The 26,181-nt window shown below is 45.8% G+C and overlaps 1 protein-coding gene across 1 annotated transcript in view; it reads left to right on the top strand.

The window, feature by feature from the left end:
* Positions 1 to 23,032, top strand: part of SLCO2A1 (solute carrier organic anion transporter family member 2A1) — a 915,614-nt gene extending 892,582 nt beyond the window's left edge. The window contains 1 exon segment of the mRNA XM_030215775.1: positions 18,119 to 23,032. Within this exon segment, the coding sequence (XP_030071635.1) occupies positions 18,119 to 18,239 (121 nt within the window). The 3' untranslated portion in view covers positions 18,240 to 23,032.
* Positions 23,033 to 26,181: the final 3,149 nt, after the last annotated feature.

The raw sequence follows: 26,181 nt of genomic DNA, 5'->3' as shown, positions 1-26,181 counted from the left end.
GGGGAGAGGAGGGTCACTGCTGGACATGGGTGCATGCAGGGCAGGGGAAAGGAGGGTCACTGCTGGACATGGGTGCATGCAGGGGAGAGAAGGGTCACTGCTGGACATCTGGGTGCATGCAGGGCAGGGCAGAGGAGGGTCGCTGGGTATGGGTGCATGCAGGGCAGGGGAGAGGAGGGTACACTGCTGGACATGGGTGCATGCAGGGGAGAGAAGGGTCACTGCTGGACATCTGGGTGCATGCAGGGCAGGGCAGAGGAGGGTCGCTGGGTATGGGTGCATGCAGGGCAGGGGAGAGGAGGGTACACTGCTGGACATGGGTGCATGCAGGGGAGAGAAGGGTCACTGCTGGACATCTGGGTGCATGCAGGGCAGGGCAGAGGAGGGTCGCTGGGTATGGGTGCATGCAGGGCAGGGGAGAGGAGGGTACACTGCTGGACATGGGTGCATGCAGGGCAGGGGAGAGGAGGGTACACTGCTGGACATGGGTGCATGCAGGGCAGGGGAGAGGAGGGGAGAGAGAAGAAATGCTGGACATGGATGGAGGGGAGAGGAAAGTGAGGAAGGAGATGAGATGAGGGAAAAGGAAGAGAGGAGAAAAACTGCACATGGATGAAGAAAATAGGCAGAAGCTGAGGACCAGAAATGAAGAAGAAAGGAGGAAAGAAATAAATGGAAAGGAAGCCCTGGAAACGGAGTTAAGAGGACAGATAGCAGCAGAATCGGATACTGGGCCAGCATGATCAGAAAAACAATCACCAGACAACAAAGGTAGAAAAAAATCATTTTATTTTCATTATAGTGTTTGGAATATGTTCACTTTGAGAATCAGGTGCTCAACATTAAAAGTTTATATTTATTTACTTATTTATGGCATTTTATCCCACATTAAACATGAATTAGATTGGAACCTGGGATCATTTAATTTTTTTTCCTGGAGAGAGTAATGCATTGCCCCCCTCCCCCGCTATAGCCAGCTCTGCAATTTTTTTTTGGGGGGGGGGGGCAGAGGTGGACGGGAGGGGGGGCGCAGAGGTGGACTGGGGAGAGAGCCTGTTGTTAAAAATTTACCAGCACACCACTGCCCTGACCCCAAAGAGAGGCTTGACACACACCGGAAGTGAGCCCACAGGAAAGACAAGAAGGAGCCATCTTGGAAGCTGGCAAAGAGCTGGTGGCAGCCATCTTAGATGCTGGCTTCCCAGAGAGGCATAACACACACAGGTGAGGTCTAGTGAAGTAATCAGCACACAGACCCAGAGACAAGACTAACACAAAGACAGACCGAAGCCAGCAGAGCTGCTGACCCCCAGAAAGAAGGTAAGGCTGAGGGTGGTCATGGCCACAGACGTGACAACACTGATGTTCGAGGAAAGTTCAACAAACGAAGGTTCAACCTTCGATTGTAATTTTCAAAATATTCCAGTCTATTATGTATCAGTGTATTATCCTTTATAAGTTTCAATGACATTTCTTTCAATTTAGTAGTCTCTTCGTTCAAGGAATTTATTTTCTCATTTACCTCATTTTTCATCAATGCAAATGCAACAGTTAAATTTTGAACATTACTCATAAGTGATTCTATTTTGCCCGTTGAAGTCATCACAGTTTGATCCAAATGCTGCAGTATCTCCCAAATGGCTTCCAGCGATACCTTCGCAGAGGAGACCATTGATGTTCCTGGCCTCTGCGCCATAACAGCTGAACTCTGAGCCCCAGACGAAATAAGGGCCTCGGCTAACAATTCGACATCGGGTCCCAGACACGTTGCCCTTCTCTCATCTTTGCGGGTTAGGGATCCACCCTCATTGCCGATTACTGCCGGTTCCGGAGGTGGGAACAGCGTCGGAGGGGACAAAGACGCGTCCAATCCCTGGATCTCGGCTTCTCCTTGGACCGAAGAATCAGTGGGATCTCCGACCACTAACGAAGTGGATTGCCTCGTTATGAACCTTTCCAAAGTCTGCTGGGTAGGCGTTGAAGATAGTGTTGGCTGGGCTCTGACTCTAACGGATCCTTTCCTCTTCGTATGAGGCATTTTCACTAAACTAGTAAGTAGTAAATATATTTTCAGGAAAAACGAAGAGGAAAAAACTCAGCAGGATCGGGTGAGTCACACGCGAGGAGCTGTTAGTGCCACCATCTTGCTCCTCGGCCGATAATGGAAAAAAGAAGGGCGTCCCTGACGAGCACTTGGCAGACTTGGTCCATTTTTTTTCACGACCAAGCCTCAAAAAGGTGCCCAAACTGACCAGATGACCACCAGAGGGAATCGGGGATGGCCTCCCCTTATGCCCCCAGTGGTCACCAACCTCCTCATACCCTAAAAAAAAAACTTAAAATTGTTTTTTGCCAGCCTCAAATATCATACCCAGCTCCATCACAGCAGTATGCAGGTCCCTGGAGCAGTTTTAGTGGGTGCAGTGCACTTCAGCCAGGCGGACCCAGGCCCATCCCCCCCACCACATGTTACACTTGTGGTGGTAAATGGGAGCCCTTCAAAACCCACATGTAGGTGCCCCCCTTCACCCTTTAGGGCTATGGTAGTGTTGTTCAGTTGTGGGGAGTGGGTTTTTGGGGGGCTCAGCACCCAAGGTAAGGGAGCTATGCACCTGGGAGCAATTTGTGAAGTCCACTGCAGTGCCCCCTAGGGTGCCCGGTTGGTGTCCTGGCATGTCAGGGGGACCAGTGCACTACAAATGCTGACTCCTCCCACGACCAAATGACTTGGATTTCGTCGTTTCTGAGATGGGCATCCTCGGTTTCCATTATCGCCGAAAACCGAGGACGACCATCTCTAAGGTCGACCTAAATGTTGGGATTTGGGCGTCCCCGACCGTATTATTGAAACGAAACGTGGACGCCCATCTTGTTTCGATAATATGGGTTTCCCCGCCCCTTCGCCGGGACGCCCTTAAAGATGGTCGTCCCCGTTCGATTATGCCCCTCCATGACTTAAATCACATTTAAACGGAGGGCTAGAGGTTGGGAAATCTTGAAATTGGAAAAACAATCCAAGTGCGTATTCACAATGCTAATCATCCAACTTCACAACAAAAAGGGTCCTTATTGACACTTCAAGCTTTTTTAAATGAACTTCTTCATGAAAGGGCAGTGAAATCCATGCAATTTTATAATTACATCTTCATGGTAATAAATCTGGGAATCTTTTGGCCAGACTGGTAAAGCAATCCGGATGGTCTCGAACTATTTCCCAAGTAGATAGAGGGGATGGTTTTCTAGTCAGATCAGATCAAGAAATAGCAGCTGTAGTTCAGAAATACTATTGTCATCTTTACAATTGACCAGTGGGGGGGGGGGGATATACTTAAATAGTTTAGACCTACCACAGTTGGCTGAAGGTGCTAAGAATAAACTTGATGCGGCTATAACAGAGGGGGAGATAGCATTGGTCATCCAGCAAAGTGCTTTATATAAGACGCCGGGCCCTCACAGTTACTGGGAAGAATTTTACAAACTTTTATATCCCTCGATTGTTCTGACCTTGCAATCTTTATTTACACAATTTGTGACTGATGGGGGACTACCACACTCATAATTGGCACAGTTCATTTTGCTTCTGAAGCCCAGGAAAGATCCAGTGCTGCCTTCTTCATATAGACCTATTTCTCTGTTAAATGTGGAGACTAAGCTCTTTGCTAAGATCTTGGCCAACCGGCTAGCTCAAGTACTCCATTCACTGATAGTACGGCCTCGAACAAACCCCATTTGAGGTTCAGCTATCACACAAAACTGGTAGAAGAGTCTTATTTCCATGGAACAGATAGAGCGGACACATACGCCTTCTTTCTTAGTCAGTTTTGACACAGAGATGGCTTTTGATCGTGTGGATTGGGGATTTTTGTTTGCTACACTGCGAAGATATGGAATTTAAGGGGTTTTTCTGGATGCTATTCAAGTACTCTATACGTCTCCTTACGCACTGATTTGAGTAAATAATGTCTCTTCCTCACCTTTTGAGATACACAGAAATACACGTCAGGGTTGTCCTCTATCCCTCTTATCGTTTGCTCTCTCTTTAAACCCGTTTATTGATTCTCCATAATCCCAACATTAAAGGAGTTCGGATAGGCTCCCATGAGTTTAAGCTGTCTGCATTTGCGGATGATCTATCGGTGCATAATGTGGAACTACAGATGCCTTTGATGGCATTGATGGAGAGCTTCGTGGAGTATGGTGACTTCTCTGGCTTTAAGCTGAATTTGGGAAAGTCTCTGGCGTTGCCGACAGTAGCTTCGGTACGTGAGCAATGGGTGGTCCCCTTCCCTTTGAAGTGGGAGACTTCTTCCTTTTGTTGTTTGAGTATTCATTTGCCTTATAGGACTTCGTTTCTTTATGAGACTAGTGTCAAAGTTTTAATGGATCATACTAGAAATTATTTGTCCAAATGGTTACACCTTCTGTTATTGGTTCACGGTCAAATCCAACTCTTTACTATTGTTCTATTTCCTAAATGGCTATATGCTTTGCAAATATTGTGTCTTAGATTATTAAAACGGGATTTAAATTCTTTACAGAAGAACCACTCTTACTTTTGTTGGATGGATAAGAAGCCAAAAATGTCTTCCAAATATTTGTTGGGTTCTTAGAAATATGGAGGTATGGATCTTCCAAATCTACATATATATAATCAAGCCTGTTTACTTCAACACCTCGGGGACTGGATTCTTGTGGAGCAAAGCTATACTCCCAGAGCATATGGAACAGCTTATTATTCTCCTTGGCATGTTACTGAACATGTATACCCTGGAGGAAAGGAGAAACAGGGGTGATATGATACAGACATTCAGATATTTGAAAGGTATTAATCCGCAAACGAACCTTTTCCGGAGAGGGGAAGGCGGTAGAACTAGAGGACATGAAATGAGATTGAAGGGGGGCAGACTCAAGAAAAATGTCAGGAAGTATTTCTTCACAGAGAGAGTGGTGGATGCTTGGAATGCCCTCCCGCGGGAGGTGGTGGAAATGAAAACGGTAACGGAATTCAAACATGCGTGGGATAAACATAAAGGAATCCTGTTCAGAAGGAATGGATCCTCAGGAGCTTAGCCGAGATTGGGTGGCAGAGCCGGTAGTGGGAGGCGGGGCTGGTGGTTGGGAGGTAGGGAGAGTGCTGGGTAGTGCTTTTTTTGTAGAAAAAAAGGTGCTGGTACTCATTGTGGGCGGAGTCACCACATGTGACTCCACCCCTATTTTAGCCACACTCACATTAGCCACACCCCTTATACCAGCCATAGCGCATATAAACAGACATCACTGAAAATATTCTACTAGTATAGGAGAAAAAAATAATGTGATTTTTATTTCATTATAAATAATTTCTGTAAGCTGTTACAGCTCCAGTATACCCAGTGCAAAATAAGACAGCAGATGTAAATTCTCAAATTGGACGTATTCCAGACACTAAAATGAAAATAAAATTATTTTTTCTACCTTTGTTGTCTGGTGACTTTGTTTTTCTGATCATGCTGGCTCAGTATCTGATTCTGTTGCTATCTGTCCTCTTAACTCCGTTTCCAGGGCTTTCTTTCCATTTACTTCTTTACTTTCCGCCTTTCTTCTTCATTTATTGCCCTACATCCATAAGTAAAAGCTGGGTCCTCCGCAGACTCCAGCTTCTGCCTATTTTCTACATCCATGTGCAGTTTTTCTCCTCTCTTCCTTTTCCCTCATCTCACCTCCTTCCTCACTCTTCCCTCGCCTCCATCCATGTCCAGCATTTCTTCTCTATCCTCCATCCACCCATGTCTAGCAGCCCTCCTCTCCCCTGCCCTCCCCTCCATCCACCCATGTCCAGCAACCCTCCTCTCTCCCCTGCCCTCCCCTCCATCCACCAATGTCCGGCATTTCTTCTCTCTCCCTTCCTTCTCCTCCATCCACCCATGCCCAGCAACCCTCCTCTGCCCCTGCTCTCCCCTCTATCCATCCATGTCCAGCAACCCCCCTCCCCTCCATCCACCCATGTCCAGTGACCCTCCTGTCCCCCCTGCCCTCCCCTGCCATCCACCTATGTACAGCAACCCCCTTGCCCTCCCCTCCATCCACCCATGTCCAGCAACCCTCCTCTGCCCCCTGCCCTCCCCTCCATCCACCCATGTCCAGCAACCCTCCTCTCCCCCTGCCATCCACCTATGTCCAGCAACCCCCTGCCCTCCCTTCCATCCACCCATGTCCAGCAACCCTCCTGTGCCCCCTGCCCTCCCCTCCATCCACCCGTCCAGCAACCCTCCTCTGCCCCCTGCCCTCCCCTCCATCCACCCATGTCCAGCAACCCTCCTCTCCCCCTGCCCTCCACCTATGTCCAGCAACCCCCGCCTTCCCTTCCATCCACCCATGTCCAGCAACCCTCCTCTGCCCCCTGCCCTCCCCTCAATCCCCCCATGTCCAGCAACCCCCCTGCCCTCCCCTCCATCCCCCCATGTCCAACAACCCTCCTCTGCCTCCTGCCCTCCCCTCCATCCACCCATGTCCAGCGTCCCTCCTGTCCCCCCTGCCCTCCCCTCCATCCACCCATGTCCAGCAACCCTCCTGTCCCCCCTGCCCTCCCCTGCCATCCACCTATGTCCAGCGTACTGACACCTTTTTTTCAACCGGCAATAAAGAACAACATCATGCAGCAGCTCACAGGTTTGCTTGCTGTGTTTTGCCCTCCCATCCCATCCATGTCCAGCAATTCTCTCTTCCCTGCCCTCCCCTCCCATCCATGTCCAGCGATTCTCCTCTCTTCCCTGCCCTCCCCTCCATGTCCAGCATGTCTCCTCTCTCCCCTGCCCTCCCCTCATCCATGCCCAGCAATTCTCCTCTCCCCCCTGCCCATGTCCAGCGATTCTCTTTTGCCCCTATTCTTCCCTCCCATCCATGTCCAGGATTCTCCTCTGCCCTTCGCTCCAACGATTCTCCTTTGCCCCTATCCTTCCCTCCCCTCCATGTTCACCGATTCTCTGCCCTCCCCTCCATGACCAGTGATTCTCCTTTCCCCCCCCTTCGTCCCCCTCCCTTCCATGTCCAGCGATGTGACTCGCCCCAGCCTCCACCTACCCCCCCACGAGATCATTCCAGGTAGACAGTGAAACCAGCAAGCAGGTGGGCTCACCTCCTCCTCACTTCCCTGCCCTCTACTACTACTTACTACTTATCATTTCTAAAGCGCTACCAGACGTACGCAGCGCTGTACACTTGAACATGAAGAGACAGTCCCTGCTCGACAGAGCTTACAATCTAATTAGGACATACACACAATGCAGAGTGACGGGTAGACTAGTAATGGGCCAGTCTTGAGGAAGGAAGAACCAAATGGTGGGAATTCAGAGAACGAACAGAGCGAAAAGGAGTTTAAGGGATAATAAGAGAGGAGAAAGAGGCAGGAGAACCACAGTGAAGTGTTTTATGGGTAAGACAGAGAATTTTAAACCAGGAGCGATATTTGATTGGTAACCAGTGGAGTGAGGACAGAAGAGGTGTAATGGAGTCAAACCAGCTGCTGCATTCTGTGAAGTTTGAAGGCGACGAAGTTGATAGCTAGAGATGCTGGAATAGGCAACATTAGCATAGTCCAAGAGAGAAATTACAAATGAATGCAGATAGAGCAAGATGTCTAGGAGAGAAAAAAACCACGTTAAAGAAAAGAGGAAACCTGAGATGAAAAAGTAAGAGCAGAGTCAAAGATAACACCAAGATATTTGAACAAATCAACAATGGCAAAAGGAGTATTGAATAATACAGGAACAAGTGAAGGAGCAGTAAAAGGGCCAGAAATCCAGCAAGCAACAGTCTTAGAGGTGTTCAACACCAAACGATGAGCAGAAAGCAAGTCAGAAACAAAACGAGACAGGATTGCAAACAGCTAAGGTTGGGATTTGATGGCAAAATTGGAAAAAGAAAGAGAATATCGTCAGCATAGATAAAGAACCCTCTCTCAGCTGCACAGCGTCCACTTCTGCGTTCATCGCTGACTCGCTTCGCTTCCCTTCCCTGCCAACTGCCGTAGTCTCAGCACAGCGTCCCACCCTAGCGGAAAGGAAATTACATCAGAGGAAGGCGGGACGCTGTGCTGAGACTACGGCAGGGAAGGGAAGCTAGTCAGCGATGAACGCGGAAGTGGACGCTGGGCAGCTGAGAGAGGGCAGGGAAGCGAGGAGGAGGTGAGCCTGCCTGCTTGCTGGTTTCACTGTCTACCGGGTTTGCACTGGGACTTCGCTTAAATATTAAATTTGCAGGGGGAAAAAACGGAAAATTGGTGAGCTGAGGACCGGCAGGTGAGCCGGCCCTCAGAAAAAAGGTGCCGGTACGCCGTACCGTTGCGTACCGGCACAAAAAAAGCACTGGTGCTGGGCAGACTTATACAGTCTGTGCCAGAGCCAGTGGTGGGAGGCGGGGCTGGTGGTTGGGAGGCGGGGATAGTGCTGGGCAGACTTATACGGTCTGTGCCAGAGCCAGTGGTGGGAGGCGGAACTGGTGGTTGGGAGGCGGGGATAATGCTGGGCAGACTTATACGGTCTGTGCCAGAGCTGGTGGTGGGAGGCAGGGCTGGTGGTTGGGAGGCGGGGATAGTGCTGGGCAGACTTATACGGTCTGTGCCCTGAAGAGGACAGGTACAAATCAAGGTAGGGTATACACAAAAAGTAGCACATATGAGTTTATCTTGTTGGGCAGACTGGATAGACCGTGCAGGTCTTTTTCTGCCGTCATCTACTATGTTACTATGTTACTCTCTTTTGCAGTGTCCGATGAGTTCTTTGCCACTCTGTTTTTGTCGGAGTGTGATTCTTCGCCCTTTGAGGCAAATTTGGCGGCATATGGCTTTACTTCTGGGGGACAATCCAGAGACCTTGGATCATTTACCTATTATGGGTAATGTACAATTTTTTCCCGAAAGGGGTAATATTAGTTTCCAACGTAGGGCTTCTCGGGGAGTTTATTTCCTGCAACATGTTTTAGGAGAAGGGGGCAAGAGTTTGCCTATTTGCGGATGATACTAAGATCTGTAACAGAGTGGACACCCAGGAGGGAGAGGCCCCACCTGGAGTATTGTGTTCAGTTTTGGAGGCCGTATCTTGTTAAGGATGTAAAAAGAATTGAAGCGGTGGAAAGAAAAGCTACGAGAATGGTATGGGATTTGCGTTACAAGATGTATGAGGAGAGACTTGCTGAACTAAACATGTATACTCTGGAGGAAAGGAGAAACAGGGGTGATATGATACAGATGTTCAAATATTTGAAAGGTATTAATCCGCAAACGAACCTTTTCCGGAGATGGGAAGACGGTAGAACGAGAGGACATGAAATGAGATTGAAGGGGGGCAGACTCGAGAAAAATGTCAGGAAGTATTTTTTCACGGAGAGAGTAGTGGATGCTTGGAATGCCCTCCCGCGGAAGGTGGTGGAAATGAAAACGGTAACGGAATTCAAACATGCGTGGGATAAGCATAAAGGAATCCTGTGCCGAAGGAATGGATCCTCAGGAGCTTAGTCAAGATCGGGAGGCGGGGATAGTGCTGGACAGACTTATACGGTCTGTGCCAGAGCCGGTGGTGGGAAGCGGGACTGGTGGTTGGGAGGCGGGGATAGTGCTGGACAGACTTGTACGGTCTGTGCCAGAGCCGGTGGTTGGGAGGCGGGGCTGGTGGTTGGGAGGCGGGGATAGTGCTGGGCAGACTTATATGGTCTGTGCCCTGAAGAGCACAAGTACAAATCAAAGTAGGGCATACACAAAAAGTAACATAGTAGATGACGGCAGAAAAAGACCTGCATGGTCCATCCAGTCTGCCCATGACAAACTCATATGTGTATACCTTACCTTGAATTTGTACCTGTCCTTTTCAGGGCACAGACCATATAAGTCTGCCCAGCAGTATTTCCCGCCTCCCAACCACCAGTCCCGCCTCCCATCACCAGCTCTGTTACAGACCGTATAAGTCTGCCCTCCCCTATCCTCGCCTCCCAACCACCACCCCCTCTTCCCCCCAACTGCTCCGCCACCCAATTTCAGCTAAGCTTCTGAGGATCCATTCCTTCTGCACAGGATTCCTCTATGCATATCCCACGCATGTTTGAACTCCGTTACCGTTTTCATCTCCACCACCTCCCGTGGGAGGGCATTCCAAGCGTCCACCACCCTCTCCGTGAAGAAATACTTCCTGACATCTTTCCTGAGTCTGCCCCCCTTCAATCTCATTTCATGTCCTCTCATTCTACCGCCTTCCCATCTCCGGAAAAGATTCGTTTGCGGATTAATACCTTTCAAATATTTGAATGTCTGTATCATATCACCCCTGTTCCTCCTTTCCTCCAGGGTGTACATGTTCAGGTCAGCAAGCCTCTCTTCATACGTCTTGGAACGTAAATCCCATACCATCCTCGTAGCTTTTCTTTGCACCGCTTCCATTTTTTTAACATCCTTCGCAAGATACGGCCTCCAAAACTGAACACAATACTCCAGGTGGGGCCTCACCAACGTCTTATACAGGGGCATTAAAACCTCCTTTCTTCTGCTGGTCACTCCTCTCTCTATACAGCCTAGCAATCTTCTAGCTACTGCCACTGCCTTGTCGCACTGTTTCGTCGCCTTCAGGTCCTCAGATACTATCACCCCAAGATCCCGCTCCCCGTCCGTGCCTATCAGACTCTCCCCGCCTAACACATACGTCTCCCTTGGATTTCTACTCCCTAATTGCATCACTTTGCATTTCTTCGCATTGAATTTTAATTGCCAAACGTTAGACCATTCTTCTAGCTTCTTCAGATCTTTTTTCATGTTTTCCACACCCTCCGGGGTGTCCACTCTGTTGGAAATCTTGGTGTCATCCGCAAAAAGGCAAACTTTACCTTGTAACCCTTCGGCAATGTCACTCACAAATATATTGAACAGAATCGGCCCCAGCACCGATCCCTGAGGCACTCCACTACTCACCTTTCCTTCCTCCGAGCGAACTCCATTCACCACCACCCTCTGGCGTCTGTCCGTCAACCAGTTCCTAATCCAGTTCACCACTTCGGGTCCTATTTTCAGGCCGTCTAGTTCATTTAAGAGCCTCCTGTGGGGAACCGTGTCGAAAGCCTTGCTGAAATCTAAGTAGATGACGTCCATAGCACGTCCTTGATTTAATTCTCCTGTCACCCAGTCAAAGAATTCAATGAGATTCGTTTGGCACGATTTCCCTTTGGTGAAACCATGTTGTCTCGGATCTTGCAACTTATTGGCTTCCAGGAAATTCACTATCCTTTCCTTCAGCATGGCTTCCATTACTTTTCCAATAACCGAAGTGAGGCTTACCGGCCTGTAGTTTCCAGCTTCTTCCCTATCCCCACTTTTGTGAAGAGGGACCACCTCCGCCGTTCTCCAATCCCTCGGAACCTCTCCCGTTTGCAAGGATTTATTAAACAAGTCTTTAAGAGGACCCGCCAGAACCTCTCTGAGTTCCCTCAGTATTCTGGGGTGGATCCCGTCCGGCCCCATGGCTTTGTCCACCTTTAGCTTTCCAAGTTGTTGACACACACTCTCTTCCGTGAACGGCGCTCTATCCACCTCATTTTCAGGTGTACTTTTGCCAGTTTCTCTCGGTCCTTCCCCAGGGTTTTCTTCAGTGAAAACAGAACAAAAGTATCTATTTAGCAAATTGGCTTTTTCTTCATCATTTTCTACATAGCGTTTTGTTGTATCTTTTAGTCTCACAATTCCCTTTATAGTCTTTCTCCTTTCACTAATATACCTGAAGAAGTTTTTGTCTCCCCTCCTTACATTTCTAGCCATTTGTTCTTCCGCTTGCGCCTTCGCCAGACGTACCTCTCTCTTGGCTTCTTTCAGTTTCATCCGGTATTCCTCCCCGTGTTCCTCCTCTTGAGATTTTCTATATTTCTGGAACGCTAACTCTTTAATCTTTATTTTCTCAGCCACTTGCTTTGAGAACCATATCGGTTTCCTTTTTCTCCTGCTTTTATTTACTCTCCTTACATAAAGGTCTGTGGCCCTGTTTATTACTTCTTTTAGCCTGGACCACTGTCCTTCCACTTCTCGTATGTCCTCCCAGCCCATCAGCTCCTTCCTCAGGTATTCTCCCATTTTGTTAAAGTCAGCTCGCTTGAAATCGAGGACTTTGAGTTTAGAGTGGCCGCCGTCCACATGAGCCGTTACATCAAAACAAACCGTTTGATGGTCACTGTTTCCAAGGTGCGCAGCTACTCGGACATTTGACACACTATCCCCATTCGTGAGCACCAGATCCAACGTGGCTGCCTTCCTCGTGGGTTCGTTCACCATTTGTCTGAGCAGAGCACTTTGGAAAGCATCCACAATCTCTCTACTTCTTTCCGATTTTGCAGATGGAACCTTCCAATCTACATCCGGCAGATTAAAATCTCCCAACAACAGCACCTCTCTTTTCTTCCCCAACTTTTGAATATCAGCGATCAGATCTTTATCTAGTTCTTCCAATTGTGTCGGGGGTCTATAGACAACACCCACGTGGACCAAGGTTCTATCCTCTCTTTTTAAGGTGATCCATATTGCTTCTTCCTTTCCCCAGTTCCCTGTCATTTCAGTCGCTGGGATATCATTTCTCACATACAGAGCTACTCCTCCACCTGTACGTCCCTCTCTATCCTTCCTAAAAAGATTATAGCCTAGTATGTTTACATCCCATTCATGGGAACCATTGAGCCATGTCTCTGTGACTGCAACTATGTCCAAGTCAGACTCCAAAATCAGGGCTTGAAGGTCAGGAATTTTATTGCATAGAGTGCGAGCATTTGTGGTCATCGCTTTCCATGTACATTTCCTAGTATGTGTTTTGGTTTTAGTGATTTGTGAGGGTGTTTTTTCTTTGGGTACCTTCTCGTATTTTTGTTCCCCCTTCCTTGCTTTTTCTTCTTTTTCTGCTTCAGTTTTATTTTCAGGAATATCAGAGTGCTGTAGTGGAGCAAAAGAATTTTGTAGTGGCAACACTTGTGCGGGCGGATGCTTCTGTGTCACATGATGAAGTCTGCCTGAGCCTACTGTGAACCATCTGTTCTTATGTGGTTTTATTCTTTGAGGCAGTGGTGAGAAGTTATGATTCTGCACAGTCCTATAAGTTGCTTTAATTGCTTCTAATTCTTGCATTACTTTACAGAGCTCTTGTTTTAAAGTAGATAGCTGAAGACAGATAGGACAAGCTTTAAGTCTCCAGATGATTGGCCTTCAAACTAAAGCATCACAATTATTGCAGAGAATAAAAGTCATCCTGATTGGTTGAAATGGGTATGAACAGGTGTACTATGTTGGAGTAATAGCCTGCAAGACTGCCTGTGTATGATTGGGTAAAGTTAATGAGGACTGGTTTCTCTATAAATGAGTGGAAAACCCTGGGGTGGGTGGGATTATAAGTCCCCAAGTGTCAGCTAACTGCTGTTTTATCAAGGGAATTCTCTAGCTGGGTGGGACCAGGACCAAAGAATTTCCAATTGAATTAACCTTTAAAATTGTCTAAGAATATAACTTTTTAATCTAAATATTCCCAATAATTACAGCTGTGTAAAATGTTACTTTTGAGTCTCAAATGAATTCAATGCTGTTTTAACAGCCTCTCCTCTCTTCCTATCAATCAGAGCTTGGCAGGACAAGATAGAGAGAAAGAAAAGGTTTCACAGGGCTAATTAATTAAGCAATAAGCATTAAATTTAAGAGAAGAATCATGTATCTCACCTCTAGCCTGAAAGTTGAGAAGTTTGGACTTTATTTTAAAGTCATAATTTACTTTAGTGTGCAGGTGTCCAATAACCTCTAGCCTGAAAGTTGAGAAGTTTGGACTTTATTTTAAAGTCAGAATTTACTTTAGTGTGCAGGGGTCCAATAACTTGGAAAAATTTCAAACACAATTGGTTTGTCTCCCCCTTCAAGGCCAATCTAGCTCCTGTTGTGCAGTGAAGTGGTGAAGTAGCAAATATGAGTTATCTTGTTGGGCAGACTGGATGGACCGTGCAGGTCTTTTTCTGCCGTCTTTTTCTTCCTGAAAAAGGATCTCAGGAAGCTAACAGAATGGTCTAAGGTTTGGCAATTAAAATTCAATGCGAAGAAATGCAAAGTGATGCACTTAGGGAGTAGAAATCCACGGGAAACGTATGTGTTAGGCGGTGAGAGTCTGATAGGTACAGACGGGGAGAGGGATCTTGGGGTGATAGTATGTGAGGATCTGAAGGCGACGAAACACTGTGACAAGGCGGTGGCCATAACTAGAAGGTTCCTAGGCTGTATAGAGAGAGGTGTGACCAGCAGAAGAAAAGAGGTTTTAATGCCCCTGTATAAGTCGTTGGTGAGGCCCCACCTGGAGTATTGTGTTAAGAATTGAAGCGGTGCAAAGAAAAGCTACGAGAATGGTATGGGATTTGCGTTACAAGACGTATGAGGAGAGACTTGCTGACCTGAACATGTATACCCTGGAGGAAAGGAGAAACAGGGGTGATATGATACATACGTTCAAATATTTGAAAGGTATTAATCCACAAACGAACCTTTTCCGGAGATGGGAAGGCGGTAGAATTAGAGGACATGAAATGAGATTGAAGGGGGGCAGACTCAAGAAAAATGCTAGGAAGTATTTTTTCACGGAGAGAGTGGTGGATGTTTGGAATGCCCTCCCGCGGGAGGTGGTGGAGATGAAAACAGTAACAGAATTCAAACATGTGTGGGATAAACATAAAGGAATCCTGTTCGGAAGGAAGGGATCCTCAGGAGCTTAGCGGAGATTGGATGGCAGAGGTGGGGCTGGTGGTTGGGAGGCGGGGTTAGTGCTGGGCAGACTTATACGGTCTGTGCCCTGAAAAAGACAGATACAAATCAAGGGGCTGGTGGTTGGGAGGCGGGGCTAGTGCTGGGCAGACTTAGTCTGTGCCCTGAAAAAGACAGATACAAATCAAGGTAAGGTATACACAAAAAGTAGCACATATGAGTTATCTTGTTGAGCAGACTGGATGGACCATGCAGGTCTTTTTCTGCCGTCATTTACTATGTTACTATGTTACATTGCAGGCGAGGGATGCTGAGCGTTGGGTTTTTTCGGCTTACCAACAGTTAAAGTATTACATTTGCTCGTTGATTCCCGGTGCCTTGGCTTTTCCCCTAGGTCTTTGTTTACTGGAGTTCTTTGATAAGTTCAGAGATGAAGATCTGTCAATTTCTTCCCTTCATGGAGAACTCTCTCCGACACAGTCACGGGAAGATCTGCTTTTCAAATGGAGTCAGGACCTGGGCATACCTGTTACTTCCTTGAATTTAACCAAGTTAATTAAACATATTCCAAAGATCTCAGTGAGTGCTGAACTGTGGGACTATCAGTTTCAACCACTACATAGAGCTTATTTTACACAAGAGCAGGTATTTAAGGTGGGGGGGGGGGGGGGGGGTAGAGACTCCGGTTTGTCAAAAGTGTCTTCAAGGCCATAATTCTTTTTTTCACGCTTTCTGGAGTTGTCTAAAGAAAGATTTTTTGGAGAGCTATTTTACGCTATCTTGAAAGACTTTTAAATTGAAATCTGCCATTTTCACCAGCAGGGCTGCTTTTAGATAAATATGAAGCCTTTCAAGCCCCTAACCATTTTCATGCCCTTTTCATTTGAAAGGCAGGTGCATTGGGCAAGCAAATCATCTTGGGGATGTGGGTTGGTGATACGGCTCTCTCTTTTCAGGCCTGGAGAAATCATTTGCATGCATTGATGCTGTTGGAGTGTAGACAAGCCAGGTGTTCTCCTAAACAATGCAAGTTGTTTCTGGGCATTTGGGAAACCTATATTCAATCCCTATCGCATAGAGCTAGAAGTCTGATTTTAAATACTTTTTAGAGGGGAGGGAAAGAGGATGAGGGGGAGATTTCCCTTGATTCTGTTTTTTATTCTTCCCAATTGTGGAGTGTTTTCTTAGCACCTCCCCCTTTTTTAACACCCTCTTGGCAAGGAGGGAGGGGTTTTTGTGCTGTACACGTCTTGGATTGTATCGGTTTGTTCAGTAATATAACTCCTTTTTTTTGGGGGGGGGGTTGAATGGAAGGGAATGGGGGACGGGTGGAGTGGCATAGTTATATTAAAAGTTTGTTGAAAGCCATTGTCTTTATATACAATTGTTTTTTGTTTTACTCTTCTTATAAAGTTATCTTCATTACCAAAGCGTACTTTGAGCACGTAAGTGGTATTTGCATTGTGCTGTTATCCATGATAATTGTTCATAACTTGGAATAGTGGGTGAGGGTGGGGGATAAAATTGTGAAAAGCTTAATGATGATTTGTATGGTATTATCCTTTTCCTTCTGTATGTTCTGTTATTGGATTCAATATATACCCATATTGTCAAACTTGTCATCAATAAAAATTGTTACAATTAAAAAACAAAACAACACATTAAACTATCATTCAAGTTATAGTATAGTAGAGAGGTGTGGTAGCCTTGTTAGTCCACTCTTAAAGGTAATCAATAGAAATCAAACAAAATTAAAACATGGAAAAGAAAATAAGATGATACCTTTTTTATTGGACATAACTTAGTACGTTTCTTGATTAGCTTTCGAAGGTTGCCCTTCTTCGTCAGATCAGAAATAAGCAAATGTGGTAGCTGACAGTGTATATAACAGTCTCTCATAGACAGTCTAGCAGGGTGGGTAGGAGATGTGTATGGGGACTTCAAAGCATTCCATAGATAGTCTAGCAGGATGTTTGTGGGGAGGGGAGGAGAGGGTGATAAGCAGAGAAATACAACTTTATGGTTTATAATGGGCTAGAAAACCCAGATCCTTGTTAAGTCCTGTCTGTTGGGTGTAAAAATATTCAATCATTCTGACTTCAAAGGTTTTGCGTTCCTGTATTGTTTTAAAGTTACCTTTCAGTATTCTCACTGTGAAATTACTGGTACAGTGTCCTGGTTCTGTAACGAAGGTTGCTATATTGGAGAAACAGGCCAGATGCTTAAGACAAGATTCAATTTACATAGACATCACATGAACAATATAGCCAGTAGGGCCCCCACCCCGGTGGGACAGCACTTCACAGAACCAGGACACTGTACCAGGATTTCTGCATATTTTTGACCACAGGTGTATAACACAAAACGTTTATTATGCAAGGGCTGGGATATTTTTCTTGTCTGCATTGTGTTGGAATTCTATGTGCACATTCAGTTTCAAAAACTCTCTGAAATGATAAGTTCGTTAGTTTTGGAATAAGGTCTTCAAAAACTTCACAGCCCTCAGGAATGCACAGAATATGAATATTATTTCATGCTGTATTGTACATATCTTCCAGTTCTTTTTCAAAGTCCATCGCAACTTTAGCAATGCATTGTAGGCCTATAATATTTTCCTCTGCTGTACCAGCCTTGATCTCAAGGGTATTGATGCATGAACGATAGAGAGTCTCATCAGATTTCAATTCAGAAAGTTCAGCTTTTATTGCAGTTGTATCTTATTTTGTGTTGGGAAGTAATGATTTTAATGAACGCATCTCTTCTAAGAGAGAATTTAAAGTAAGATCACTGCTCTTACTCGGATCGCATTTCATCTGTGGAAGCGAGTCGAATGTATTTCTCTTATTACTGACTGTGAAAGATGTAGAAGCGTCTTGTTTTCCAGATGCCATACTAATTGTAAGTGATTATATATTGAAATTTGAGGATTAAAGAAGATGGTTATGTAGAAGAATGAAGCATTAAATGAAAGTCTCCAGGAGCTCACCAACTGAGCAGCCATCTCTTCCAATGTTCACCAGCTCCCCCAGAAGCTAGTCACTTTAGTTTACTGAAAGCATGAGTTGAACTCCACCTCTTAAGAATTATGACTGTCATTGCCCATGTATTATGCCACCGTATGACTGTACCAATGAATGATACAACAGTGAAGTGTGCATTTTCAGATGATTCTCTCAATAGAGTTGTAAGTCTGAATTATGCCTCTAATGAACCCTAATGCCTTTTACTTGGGTCAGTTGAACACTTTTGAGGCATTAAATTGATAGATCCTTTAAGGATAAAATTGTGACAATGTGAATTCTTATGTAGTATATATATAAACAATAATTATAATTATCCATATGTCACTGATGTTTCTGTAATTCACCTTGTCTCTCTTCTGTTTTCTGTCGGTAGGTACCTTGGCCTCCTGGTGAGCTACAAAGTTCTTGGTATTCTTCTGCTAACCTTGATTGGCTGGAAGGTGAAGAAAAGCAAAGAATACAATGTACAAGAAAAAGCTGCTGGTCTGGTCTAGCTCTTACTCTTCACCAGTAGACTGGACTCTCAGACTTTCTCTCCTGGCTGATGCTTCTGTATTAACCAACTTTACTGTTTCTTTAGGGAGTTCATTCTAGATGGGTCAACAGTGGCTGGACTTTTGGAGTAAGCAATGCATTCTCTGAATCAGCTCAAATAAACAAACCATCCAGGAACCTCCTGACATCCTTTACAGAGGAGAAAACAGAGCCGGCCTGAGGTGGTTTCTTAAAGTTCATACAATGATCCAAACAGACATAGAGGCATATTTTCAAAGCATTTAGATTTACAAAGTTACATAGTAACCTGTGGAACTTTGTAGGTCTAAGTGCTTTGAAAATGAGCCCCATAGTCAAAAAAGTAATTCAGTGTCAATGGAAAATACAGAAAAGGAAAATTATTCCCTCCCTTCTCTTACCAGTAGGTCTTCATTGGAGACAGCAATTGGAACAAGCCAGGGTTCTTAGTGGTTCTCTCCTCATATATGCAAAAAAAAGTAAAGAAATTAAACCAGTGTCTCTTGAGGATCCCTAGCCAGAATATCCATAATGAATATCCATACAGTGGAGACAGTGCATTAATCTCTTCTCATGCATATTGAGAACATTCTGAAAACCTGACTAGCCCACCAGGACTGGTTTAGGAGCCACATATGTAACCTAAAGTTAAAGAAAGGGTGTGTCTCTTATTTTGTATCTCACTAAATCCATCTCTATTCTTCTCCAGGCCCACCAAATATTAAGGATTGGTTTTCTGTTGAAGAGATGTTACATTACATTATAGTATACTTCTATACCGCTTATACCTTCAGGTTCTTAGTGGTTTACAATAATTTTAAAAAAAGTCTCTTGGGAAGCAAAAAAAGCAAAGAACTAATTTTAACAAACTTCTTAAAAAGATAAGTTTTTACATTTTTCTTGAATAAGAAAAAAGATAACCGAGCATCAAAATAAATATTAAAATCACTCCAGGATCTCGATACTTGAACTTCAAGAAGTCTATCAAACATTTAAATCTCTTTACTCCCTTAATTAATGGAAGGACAAAAAGTGAATTGTGAAATCTATTCCTATTATTGGAAATAAATTCCATATGATCCATTGCATAACTTGGACTTTAACCATTTAGGATTTTATATAGAAAGCAAAAGAACTTGAACATAATCCTTGCCTCTATAGGCAACCAATGTAATTCAATAAAATATGAAGAAACATTTTCCTGCTTCCGTAAAGAAAAAATCAGATTGCAGTGTTATGGAATGTTTGTAATCGCCGGCTAACTTGTCTAGGCACACCCAAATAAATAATATTACAATAGTCAACTTGGACAAAAGCAACTCAAATTCAAAATACTTTCTTATGCGTCTTAAATTCCTCAAAAGAAAGAGCTCTTATTGAGTTGAGAGTCAAGGGATAAATTCTGCTCAATATAAACCCCCTAGTATCTTTCTAACAGATACATTATATGGTCTACTAAAGGGTCAGGATTGTTTTAAAAAAGTAAAAATGGGGTCTTATCAGTATTTAACTTGAGTCAGTAGCATGACATCCAGGACCTAATCAGTGTTAAACATCTTTAAACAACTGACAGTACTGAATTTATAGATGAGTAAATCAGAATTAACACTGTAATATCATTGGCATAACTAAGTGATGTAACTGTCTCTAGTAAGTTCCAAACCCAAAGTATGTAAGAAGTTATTAAAACAGTGTAGGCAACAGAGAACATGAGCCTTGGCCCACGTCAAGAGATGACATTCCTCGGCAGCACGAACTAGACTTTGTGCTGCCCTGCTGATTGATGTAAGCAGCTGCTGTCATGTTATCTGACAGGATGGGAACCACCTTGCCTGTCAAGAAGTTGAAAGGCTAACAGAGCATTGGCCACCACTCAGAGCTCCAGATGGTTGATCGGCTACACCGCCTCCAGCGCTGAGCACGCAGGTGAAGGCTTTGTGCTCCCCAACCCGACAGGCTGGCATCTGTTACTACCACAATCCACTGAGGAGATGCCAACGGCATCCCTTTCAGTAGGGAATCCTCTCAGAGCCATCAGCTCATGCTCTGACAAGCTCAAGAAAGCCAAGGAAGGTGCCTCTGATACTCCTGAAAAACCGGAGACCACCTGCTCAACAGTGAGTGCTGCAATGGGCACATGTGGGTCCTTGCCCACAGCACCACCTCCAGCATGGCCGCCATTGAGCCTAACACCTGAACGTAATCCCAAGCTCGTGGATTCGGCAAAAGGAGCAGGCGGCAAACCTGGCACTGCAGCTTGACCTTCCTGTCTTCTGGCAAGAAAACCCGACCCAGAGCCGTGTCGAATTGAACACCCAGGTAGGTCAGGGTCTGTGAAGGAGAGAGGTGACTCTCGTGGAGATTGACGATTCAGCCTAAGGACTTCAACAGAGCAGTTACTCAGCCAGTGACCCTGCGACTCTCCAGCTCTGAGTCTGCACAGATGAGCCAGTCGTCGAGATAGGGGTGCACTCTGATGCCCACATTCCAGAGAAACGCCGCTACTACAACCATGACCTTGGAAAAGGTGTGGAGAGTGGTAGCTAGGACAAAGCCCAAAATTGAAAATGGCACTCCAGAACAGTAAAACACAGGAACCTCTGATGAGGAGGTCATATCAGAATGTACAAATAGGCCTCCTTGAGGTTGAGGGCTGTCAGAAACTCCCTTAGTTGAACTGCTGCCATGACAGACCGCAGAGTCTCCATTCAAAAATGCCGGACTCTGAGAAATTGATTGATCTTCCAGAGGTCGAAAATAGGATGAAAGGAGCCTTCCTTCTGAGGCACTATGAAATAAATGGAGTATTGCCCCTTATGGACCTCAAGGTGAGGTTCAAGATCGAGTTCAGAGTGGGTTCGACCGCTCCCCATTTGGAAACTGTAACACACCAGGATTCCAAGAAAAGCTGTCCTATGGGAGAAGAGAATTCAAGCCTGCAACCTTCTCTGATAACATCCAAGACCCACCAGTCTGAAGTAATCCTGGCCCACTCTTTGTAAAGCAGGGTCAACTGACTCCCTATCCTGGTGTCAGAAGAGCAGACCAGTACCCCATCATTGGGAAGCACATCCTTCAGCTCTCTGAAGTGCTGAGGAACCCACAGATCTTTTGTCCCCACGAAAGAGTTCTGCTGAAAACAAGAGCGTTGAAAAGCACCTCCCAAGCAGTCTGGCCGGTAGCGTCGAGCTTCCTGAAAATGAGGCCTAGAAGGCCCCACTAATGGCGAGGATTTGGGCTTATTCTCAGGGAGTCTCTGTAACATGGAGTCACAATCTTCTCCAAATCCTCACTAAAGAGGAGTTTCCCCGCTGAAAGGCAAACAAGTGAGACGTTGCTTGGACAGTAGGTCCGCAGCCCAATGGTGGAGCCATAAAAGTCTGCAAGAGGAAACCACCAATGCCACCTGTTTGGCCGAGGCCCGCACCAGATCATAGATAGAGTCTGCCAAAAAGGCAAGTGTCGACTCCATATGAGGCAAGGAAGCCCCAAAGATAGAACCTGAATCCTGTTCGTGTTCCAAAGTCTGTTGTAACCAGCTAACGCATGCATGGGCAGCATAAGAGCTACAGATAGAGCATGTTTCAAGGAAGCCATCTTTCATGGCCTTTTTAACACCACCCCACCTTCTACCAGTAGGGTGGTCTTTTTAGTGACAGCCGTCACCAAGGCGTCCACCTTAGGCAAAGCAAGTTTATCAGCCAGATCCAAACTGACCGGATATAAACGAGACATCACCCTGGCCACCTTAAGGCCTCCATCAGGGTCAGCCCACTGGGTTGAGACAAGTTCCTGGATAGCCTAACGCACAGGAAAAACCTTGGAAGGTCACCTCGTGCTTGCCATCTTAGGGTTCACAGTGGCTGTGGCCTCCAAGGCACTAGTATTCAGCGCAGGCAATTCCTCTTGATGGAACAGGCACACCGCAGAAGGGTCATCCGACGCCTCCTGGAGCAATTCTCTGTCCTCCAGCTCATCCACCCTGGATGGGCGGAGAGAGTCCCCCACCAAGAGGCCAGCAAGTGATGAGTGGAAACAAGAGTTTACTACCCCCCTTCTAAGTCATAGACCAACCGCCTCCTCTTCTGCACCGGATCCTCTGCGGAGGGCAGCAAAACCTGCCCTAAATCCCCAGAGGGAAGCCCCTGGGGAGAAGAGACAGGTTGGGGCTGAGGTAAAGTCCTCTTAATCAAATAAGCTTGATGTATCAGCAAGACAAACCCGGAAAAAAATATTTCGTAGGAACTTAAAGGTGCTGCCAATAGCCCCAAAGGGGCTCCCATAGAAGAATAGGAATCTTCATTGCTAGCAAGGCCACTATCCATCCCAGGACGGGAGGCCTCAGAAACTGCCATTCCCAGAGAGGCAGGAAGCGCATCTGCTGGCGCCTGCAAAATGGCGCAGGCCCCCACAACCGCTGACTGGGAAACAGCCGGCTCCAGCGAAATAGAAGTGCTGTCACCCACCGGGGCATCCGAGCAACCAGTTGGACACAGTCCTACTGCGGATTTCCATTTACTGCAGCGGGAACACCTCTTAACCGCCTCTGCCACCATGCACACCATACTTTCTCCCAGTGACAAAAAAAGACAGCAATCAGGCTTAACCCACGCAGTGCGGTGGAGCGCACCTGAGGCAGTAGCTTCCCCCTCCCTCCCAGTCAGAAACCTGCCACCAATCTGACCCTGCAGGTAGAGCTGGTTCTCTCTGACTGGCTCCTTCTGTGTCCAATCTTTTTTTTTTTTTTTAAGAGCAGCTGATCAATCATGGTCCTTTCTTTTTTTTGGGGGGGGGGGGGGTGAGGGAGGCTTAACGACTCGTTCAGCAAAGAAACACTGGGAGGCAGGTACTCAGGCTACCAGGTATGCCCCCAAGATTGAGTCCAACTGGCCAAGCCGTCAACTGGCTAGGACAGCCCAGGAGAAGTCCAAGAAGAGCTGATGAAGAGCTGCTGGAGATAGAGATATACTGAGTGAAGGAGGGGCTGACTGTGTGATAGCACTGCCTTCAGTTTGGTAATCTCTATCTCCACCTGCTGGTAGAGGGACACAACCCATCAGTTCCTGGATTCATCTGCTGCAGAGAATAAGGAAACACCTTTCTAGGCAAAAGATTATACCCTGGATACAATAAGAAATAGTTTGGGTAGTTTACGGTTAAAGATCTTACAAAACAGAGTGGTAGTAAGTATACCAATAATTACAGATGGAATACAAAAGCATCCATTTTGATCGATATGATCAAAAAATTGTAGAAAGAAAGATAAACCACAACAATTGTACCCTGAATATAAGTACCACAATAGGGGACTTACAAACTCGCATAAACTATCTCAGTTCACAATAGTATCTTACAAAATAAAACATTTCTAAATAACCACCAAATTGTCCACAAAGCTTCCAGCACAGAAATGCTGAGTAGAGCTGGTAGTGCTTTAAGATCTTTCTCTAGAGTAAAGCACAGCTTCTGACTTCAGTCTTCTTGAGCTAATGCTGTATATAATTTTAAATGTTATTAAAAAAAAAGGATACTGGTATGTATGTGCTTTGGATGATGTGGAAATAGGTGCCATATCAAATCAGAAAGCAAGTACAGTTTTTGAAGAAAAACAGTCTTATTTCAAGAGTCCAATTTCTAAGGTGTTATGGTGACCAGGTTTTAAATTCCAACTTGTACTGAAAACAATGATCAGAGCAAGTGTTTTGCCCTCAGTATAAAGATACCCAGAATAATGAGATTTGTATTCCATCAATATGAAAATCTGCAGCTGATCCACAAGGTTGCAACTGCCCCTTGAGGGCCAATATTCAGCCAGCAGTGGTCAGCAGTTTTTAAGCCAGTGATATTCAATGAAGAGCCACGTTCATGCTCTGGCATTCAGTATCTGGAGTCAGCCGCCACCCTAGAAGTTATGCATTTTTTGCAGTCCTGTCTGCCCACTTACAAGCAGATGATCAAAAAACCCTGCTGTTTCAAACAGTGCTCCAAAAATAGCACTGGAACAGCATGGGGCGTTATTAGACCTATGATCAGAGATAATTGCATGCAAATTTAAGCACACAATTATCTCTGATCGTGGGGTAGAAGTGCGGGAGAATTGTGCCTGAGCATGTGTGTTCAGCACAATCCTCCCGCACTTGTTTGACAGGTCTGGGCAGGGCAGGGCAGGATGCCACCATTTTGCAGCGTCGAAAGAAGAGGAGGGAGGCAGGCAGGCTACCTCCCTTCGCCAACCCACAAGGTAGGGGGGTAGGTAGGGAGGGGGGCGGATTGATCACTGCACCACCAGGGACCCTTTGCTGGGGGGGGGGGTTAGGGGTGCTGGAGACCCACCGGATCTCCAGCCCTCCCTGAACCAGGGGGGGGGTTGGTCACCCACTGGGCCACCAAGGGACTGTTTTGGAAATGTTGAGGGGAGTTAGGGGGGGACCAGAGGTCTGCCGGACCTCCAGCCCCCTGTCGCTGGGGGGGTCTTCAGGTTTGCTTTGTTGGGGGGAATGGGGGCCTGCTAGCATGCATGTGGCATAGAGTTTGCCGCGGTCAGCGACCCAGTCTTTGGCGCGCTGGTCACTGATCATATGTTTAGCCCTGTTTTGCATGCATTTGCATGCTAGTTGCGTTCAGAGCCCTCGGGGACTCCAATCATTGGGCGGTAGCAAACGCCAGCGCTAGTATGGCGCTAACAGCCTCTAGCGCCGGCGTTTGCTTTTAATCATCCCTGTGTTAGCTATGCAGGCACCAGCACTGAAATGGCTGGTGCTCACATAACTACTGGCTCTGTCTACAGACTGCCCCAACACGAAATGGCCAGTGCAATGGTGGTCAGAGCTGATATTCAGCAGTACTGCCCAGTTCAGTGCTGCAGAATATCAGCAGCTGAGATTCTAAGTGTGATTTAACCGGGCAGAAGCACCTCTTGCCATAGGAGCCAACTTTTCAAAATTATTAGGGGTGCTAAGCCCAATGGAAATAATCCCTCCCTGGACACATACAAGGAAGTTTTCCAATATTGGGGGTGCTCAAGCACCCACAGAGTCGGCTCCAATGCCTCTTGCCTTGTTAATTCACTTTGAATATCAAGCCTCTAGATTTCAGTTAGGTTTCCTGCAGCTGACTGCTCAGCTGTAGATTTCCATGTGGCTTCAATAGATTATATTGAATGTGGAAAGAAGCTAACAGTCATGTGCTCACAGAGGGCAATTTTCAAAAGCCAATATACCCAGCTAAATATCTGTGTACCTGATTAAATAGGCTGTCTAAAAATTGTCCACTCTTTCCCTTGGTAAGAATATATGTAGGAATCAACATTTGTGCCTCTACATGCAGTAATAAGGCAGGCTTACAGCACAGTTGAAACAGGGGGTTCAATAACACACATGACTTCTAGAAGAGACATACTATTTTCAGAAATGGATGAAAGATTCCTCCAGAGGTAAAATTTGCTGCCATGGAACTAACAGCTGCAGATGATACTTTGAGGAGAGACAACAGGACCATATGGTGGTCATTGGTTAATGAATTTTATTCCCCAAACTAAAAGTCCTAAGCTTCTTAATCCATTTTTCCTTTACAATAATAATGCACTTAAAAAAATTCTATTTAAGCAGTATACAGTAAATATGAGCTGTGGTAGTTACTTCAAGGTTTTTAGTTTTAGAACATTTTATTACTGGAAAGACATATTGTTATGCCTAGCATAGAAAAGCTCAGATAACTTTTATTTAGCAAATATTCTGCAAATACCGGAAACAATATTAGCTCCAGAGAAATAAGAATATAAAAATTATTTACCGCAGATACAGTCAAGCGAGGCAGTGGGAGAAAAGGTGTGTGACTAAACCTTGTCTGTCCCTGGAAAGACGTTATCTTCAATCTGATTCACTGAAATTGCCTGGTCCTTAAATTATGTACGAATGTGTGGTA

Source organism: Microcaecilia unicolor, chromosome 10 (genome assembly GCF_901765095.1).
Source record: "Microcaecilia unicolor chromosome 10, aMicUni1.1, whole genome shotgun sequence".
NCBI classification, from domain to species: Eukaryota; Metazoa; Chordata; class Amphibia; order Gymnophiona; family Siphonopidae; genus Microcaecilia; species Microcaecilia unicolor.
This window is presented reverse-complemented; position numbering and strand designations above follow the sequence as displayed.